The sequence below is a fragment of the Vicia villosa genome, linkage group LG5 (assembly GCF_029867415.1).
Source record: "Vicia villosa cultivar HV-30 ecotype Madison, WI linkage group LG5, Vvil1.0, whole genome shotgun sequence".
Lineage (NCBI taxonomy): Eukaryota > Viridiplantae > Streptophyta > Magnoliopsida > Fabales > Fabaceae > Vicia > Vicia villosa.
Window position 1 is genome coordinate 38,557,463 of NC_081184.1, and position 6,772 is coordinate 38,564,234.

Below are 6,772 nucleotides of genomic sequence, written 5' to 3' on the forward strand. Positions count from 1 at the left end.
TGTTCTTAAGGTTGAAGATGAAGTCCATTTTTGAATTTAGAAAAATGCTTTATTTTATTCTGAATGGTATTCATTTCTAAACTGACTTCATTGTTTGGCTCAATTGGTAAAGGCGTGTGTGTTAAGGCTTTGGCATATAAGGGTGTGGGTTCGAATCCCACCTTTTGCATTTTGAAGCTTTATTTTTCATTTTTTACCATTTACCACATGTTCTACTATTTTATGTTTTGTATGGGCCTTATGATCACCACAAGCGCGTGGCCCAGTGGTTATGCTTTTGGCTTGTGAACGTGAGAGCATGGGTTCAAGTCCCTTTAGGGCCAAAACCTTCTTTTATCACTAGTTTTTTTTTATTTCTTTTTCATAATTTTTATAAATCATTAAAAATAGAAAAAAATATGTATTTTGATCTAATTTATTGCACACTCTCTATTTAACTTGTTTATTTTATGAATATATTTTAAAAATCCAAAACTATATATTATTTGATCATTTTAAAATTAAATAAAAACAATTATTTTATATGTTTTTAAACCCTTTTTAAATCATTTCCTTTGACTTTTTTTCACCAAGTAACTTGTTAATATATTTGTGTGAATTAATTAGGGATAGGTTAAAATCATCTTAATGATACTATGTTCCCTTAAACCAACTCTCTTTTAGGGTTTGGTCTTGTAATCAACTTTAAAATCTATTAGGTTTAGGTGTTCCAAAACCCTAATTTGAAACTTCATTGATCCTTAGATTTGTCATATTGATATAACTTGAAGCTTTGATCTTTTCCCTTCCACACTTGTATATACATACTTGTTGATAATTTTTATCCTTGTGCATTTATACTTTATTCATGGTATTATCATTGTATGTATATACTTGGTTTACTAGCCCACATGCATAAGATGTTATCTATCCATCATCATATCATATTCATTCATACATGAAATGATCTTGAGGTCTGATATCCTCTTATCCACCATCATTTACATTTGAGTCGTATACATTGATAACTTTTGTTGTACTCACTTGTTTACCCTTATGATACACATGTTATCACACACATCACTTGAGGTATTCAATTCTTATGTTGTTACTAAATATCCAAAGGAATGGGAATGATATTGACTAAAATTGTCAAGGTACTCAATCTCTTTTATCTTTGTGCTTAGTATTGTTAAAGCTTTGCACCCCAGTTATTTTTAAAAATGGTTTTGTATTGTTAACGCTCAACCTTTTTTAAATCAATCATTGGTTTTGTATTGTTAAAGCTCAACCAACCTCTTTTATTAAACCTTTGCCTTGTATTGTTAAAGCTTGCCTCCTTTTAAAAACTTGTTAAGTATTGTTAAAGCTTAACATTTTAAAAAACCGTTGAGTATTGTTAGAGCTCAACACGCAAAAAGATTTTGTCACTTGGCCTTTTATTTTCCTTTTAAGGGGAACTACAAAAGCTCTGACTTCTCTATTGCAATTAAGGGGTATGGAGGTATAAGATGCGATATCTTATCGAGCTTACTTTTAAAATATTATTTTCCCACCCTCCCACTCTATTTAAACAAAAAACACACAAAAACAATTTTTATAACAATAACAGTGATAATACAATAAAAAGGTTCCTACGGAGTATCATAGATGTGAGGGGTGCTTAAAACCTTCCCCTTGCATAACCAACCCCCGTACCTAGATCTCTGATAAGTTTATTATTTTTTATTTTAAAAATTCGGTGGGTTTTATTTCGCTCTTTCTTCCATTTCCTTTGGAAACAATAAAGCGCGATGGCAACTCTGTTAAAATATTTGAGCTAAGTCAATCAATGGCTTTAGTCTCACAAATTTCTCCGCTACAAGGTGTTTGATGTATTCAAAAGGTTTAAGCCCGTGGTGGAGAGGCATTGTGGTCACAAGTTGAAAATTCTCAAAACGGATGGCAGTGGTGAGTATACCTCGATTGCATTTGGGAAGTACTGTGATGATGAGGGTATAGTGCGTGAGATTGTGCCGCCCTATATGCCACAACAAAATGGTATTGCCGAGAGGAAAAATAATTTGATTATGAATATGGTTCGAAGCATGTTAAGCGGTAAAATCCTACCGAAAGAACTATAGGGAGAAGCGGTTTCTACAGCCACCTATTTGTTGAATAGATGCCCTACCAAGAAGCTTGAGAAACTTACATTGGAAAAGGTATGGTCCGGATTCAAATTGAATCTAAGCCATTTGAGAGTTTTCCATTCGGTAGCGTATCGACATGTGTCGGGTCAACTTAGAAAGAAGTTGGACGACAAGGGAGATGAAATGATTTTTGTTGGGTATCATTCCACAGGTGGTTACAAACTGTTTGATCCAAGAAATCAGAAGATTGCGATTAGTCGGGATGTAATTTTTGATGAAAATGGGAGCAACATTCCTAGTATAACCACTTACAGCCAGCCAGTGCAATATGGCGTAACAGGTTACATGCAGAACAGAGCTCCAGCAACACTTTTTTTGATGATATTGTTAGTCCCGAAACCGTTGTGCAGCCCCCTAAAGTTAAAAATGAGGAAAATCATAGAAGATCAACAAGGCAAAGGGTGTTACCTTTAAGACTCCAAGAATGCGAGAGATTCCAAGATAATGAAGTCAATAATGAAGGTGATTTCGTTCATTTTGCGCTTATGGCCGAATTCGAACCGGTGAACACGGAGGAGGCTCTAAGCGATCCAAAGTGGATTTGTGCAATGAAAGAGGAGCTGAAATCCATTTAAAAGAATGGAACTTGGGAGTTAGTTGATCTACCGCATGGAAAGAAGCCAATTGGTGTGCGTTGGGTCTATAAAGTGAAGGCAAATCTCAAAGGTGAGATAATCAAATATAAAGCTCGATTGGTAGCCAAGGGATTTTTGCAACGTGAAGGAATAAACTTTGAGGAAGTGTTTGCACCAGTGGCTAGGCTTGAGACCATCTGTTTGGTTGTTGGTATTACTAACAAAAACAATTGGGGCATTTTTTAAATGGACGTCAAATCTGCGTTTTTGAATGGTCCGCTTGATTAAGCGGTTTACGTTGAGCATCCCCCGGGATTTGTAGTAAAGAATCAAGATATGAGATACTACAAGTTGCATAAAGTATTATGTGGTTTGAAATAAGCTCCAAGAGCATGGAACTAACGCATTGATGGCTTTCTTATTCATATTGGTTTCAAGCGGTGTATATCTGAACATGGTGTTTTTGTTAGATCGTATACGAATGATGGTGTGGTCATTCTTTGCTTATTTGTAGATGATCTTTTGATTACCCGCAGCTGTGAGAAAAGTATCTCAAGTTTCAAGAGTGAACTCATGAAAGAGTTCGAGATGACGGACCTTGGGATCATGACATATTTCCTTGGGATAGAGTTCCATCGATCAAAAACAGGACTGCTCATGCATCAAAAAAGGTGTGCACTTGAGATCTTGAAATGGTGTGAGATGGAGCATTGTAATGCGGCAATTACTCCATGTGAAGCAAGGCTACAGCTGTCTGAGAGTGAGGATGAGCAAGATGTGGATCCAACCTAATATCGGAGATTGATTGGATCATTGCGGTACATGTGCAATATGCGACCGGACTTGGCATTTATTGTCGGTATTGCTAGTAGATTCATGGAGAGACCAAAGGTGTCTCATATTACGGTGATCAAGAGGATCCTTAGATACGTCAAAGGAACTCTTGGTTGTGGAATTCTCTTTCCGGCATCGGATACGGGCCGAAAATATGATTTAATTGGTTTCACCGATTCCAATTGATGTGGTGATAAAGATGATAGAAAGTCAATGGCTGGATACATCTTTATGTTTGGTAAGACACCAATCTCTTGGTGTTCGAAAAAGGAACCGGTGGTAGCACTCTCGTCTTGTGAGACCGAGTATATTGCGGCGCCGTTATGTGCTTGCCAAGCCATGTGGCTTAGGAATCTATTGAAGGAGTTGGCTAACAATGAGGGTGAAGCTACTACACTTCTTGTTGATAATGTTTCTGCTATTAATCCTGCGAAGAATCTGATTGCACACGGAAGGAGCAAACATATAGAGATGCAGTTTTATTATTTGAGGGAGCTTGTGAGTGATGGAAAGTTACGATTGGGGTATTGTCGAAGCGAGGACCAAGTGGCGGATTTATTGACCAAGAGGGTAACAAATGAGGTGTTCAAGAGGTTGAAGATGCGCTTGAGCATGTTGGACTAGGACCAACTGAAATGAGGTGGTGTCTTAAAAAGCTGTTTTTGGTCATTTCAGTTGGTGTAACCAGTTACCCTTACATTTGTTACTGGAAGTTTTTGTGTTTTAGTTTTAAATGTGTTTTTAGCTTCCCAATTATTTTGTAACCCGATGTATATAAGGGACTCATTACTCCATATTGTACTTAATGCCAATTTCACTATTCACCCTCAATTACTCTCTCTTATTTTTTTCTCAATTTTTTAAACTTCATCTTCTTCAATTAAACTTAATTTTCAATTGATACACCTTAATTGATTTTGTATGTTGTAACCGTTTTTAAATTAAATTAAAAATAGGTTTGTGATATGGAAAGGGCAAGCGAAGATTGAGACATCACAAAGAGTATATGCCGGCAGGAAGTCGATATGTTAAGAATTGCCGTTTGCAACCAAAAAATTGTTAATAGTCATTGAATCCTTTATATAAATCTTAAGTTTCTACAAGTGCAGATTTAAGTCAAAATTTTCACTATACCAAAGGAGGTGAAAGAAACAATAATGTATCATTTTCTATAGGGTAAAGATATTGCATATATAAATTATGAAATTTGTAAACTGAAATGGGTGAAATTCCAGCATTGTCGGTAGAAAAGAATTACTGTCAATACATCAATTATTCGTTTTGGATATTTAAAATGGCAAATCCAATCTATATATAATAAAAATAAATAAATTTAGGAATGTATGTAACTGTATATCACATCTCTATTAGTATTTTTCATCCATTTTTAGACAATCTTTGTTAGATAAAAATAGTCTTTGAAAGGACACATTTTTGGAATGTGTAATTAGTGATTGAAAATTATGCAACTTGTCCATTCCAATTCACACAATTTCAAACTTCGCCACCATGTGATAACAAAATATTAGGTTACAATGTTGAAAATTCACAAAGAAAAATTGAATTATAGTAAATAAAGTGCCACGTCATTACCGATTAAAGATTGAGACATACACTTATGGTTACTATAAAAGCAAGTAGTGACTCTTATGTTTCATGCACCCAACAACACACTTAACATGGCTTCCTTAACCTTGCTAGTGTCACTCCTGCTTGCTCTTGTCATTCCTCAGGGGTTTGCAAACTATGAGAAACCTCCGATTTATCAACCACCGGTGAAAACACCTCCAATCTACAAGCCACCAGTAGAGAAACCTCCCGTCTACAAACCACCTGTTGAGAAGCCTCCTGTTTACAAACCACCAGTAGAGAAGTCACCTGTGTATAAACCACCAGTTGAAAAACCTCCTGTTTACAAACCTTCTGTTGAAAAACCTCCCGTTTACAAGCCACCTACAGAAAAATCACCAGTATACAAACCACCAGTTGAGAAACCTCCTGTCTACAAACCTCCAGTTGAAAAGCCTCCAGTCTACAAGCCACCAGTTGAGAAACCTCCAGTTTATAAGCCACCGGTTGGGTATCAGCCACCAGTTTACTCTCCTCCATATTAGAAAATGCTATTAAGGAAGTATACTAAATAAGAAATATATAAGGTTTACAAAGCATGGAATCTATATTCTTCTAATCTTTATTTCAATCCTTTGTTTACAATGTCATTGCGAAAACAAGAATGTGAGTGTAAAACCGAAAGAAAATTGTGCTTTTGTTCTCTATATTATAAATAAAAGCATCATGGTTTAAATGTTGTTTTATGTTGTCTGTACTAAACAACATAAAGAATTGATCAAGTTAATTTCTTGTTCTTCCCCATTCTTAGTCTTAAAATCCTACTTTTCATAGTTAAGTAAAAAGAGAGACTAACATTGAGAGATGTTGCTTTTGATGCTCTTTCGCACTTTCTAATACATAGTTGTTGGAATATTCTTTTTAGTAATCAAGATATTATAAAAGGGAGAACTAAAAGGGTTCTCAAACCCGATTACATCAAGAGACCGTAAAAACCGACAAAAGAAAATTACAAACCAATTACAATCACGAGAGGAAATACAACGGCTCCTTACTAAACTCGTAAAATGTATAATTGGAGTGAGTAATATTCTCACAAAATGACCACCTCCAAGCCAAAAGCTTAATGTTCCAAACGGTGTCGTTAACATTCCATAATTCATTCCGGAAACACACTCTGTTTCTAACCAACCAAATAGCCCATATAGTAGCAAGCCAAACAATCCCCAATTTTCTATCTTTCACCATATTCACACTAAAGAATAAGTGTCAATCCATAAAATTCGACAAACACTCTTCACTAAAACTATCTCCTTTACCAACCCAAAAAGCTATTTCACACCAAATTTTCTTTACCACCCCACAACTAAAAAAGAGATGATTCCTATTTTCCAAACAATTACCACAAAATGTACACATTAAGTTCTCAAAAGGGAGATTGATAACACAAAAACGTATCGTGTATTTAGCTTAATTTACATGTATTATTTTCCTATTTTATTTCAATTATATTACTTTATTTCGTATTACGCCTATATTTTTACTTTGTTTCAGGTATTTAATTAAATCAGGCTTGCTTAGAAAATAATCGGAAAAGGAAGATAAAATGAAGAGAAAAAAGGTGAT

General features: G+C 35.2%; 1 protein-coding gene across 1 annotated transcript; it reads left to right on the forward strand.

The window, feature by feature from the left end:
* The first annotated feature begins 5,256 nt into the window (after positions 1–5,256).
* LOC131604541 (repetitive proline-rich cell wall protein 2-like) lies at positions 5,257–5,691 on the forward strand. The gene has a single exon (XM_058876974.1). It carries the CDS (start codon positions 5,257–5,259, stop codon positions 5,689–5,691), a length of 435 nt encoding a protein of 144 aa, XP_058732957.1.
* Positions 5,692–6,772: the final 1,081 nt, after the last annotated feature.

What these genes read in the sequence shown, in the direction of transcription:
- LOC131604541 (XM_058876974.1), top strand. Translation starts at nt 5,257, where the DNA reads ATGGCTTCCTTAACCTTGCTAGTGTCACTCCTGCTTGCTCTTGTCATT.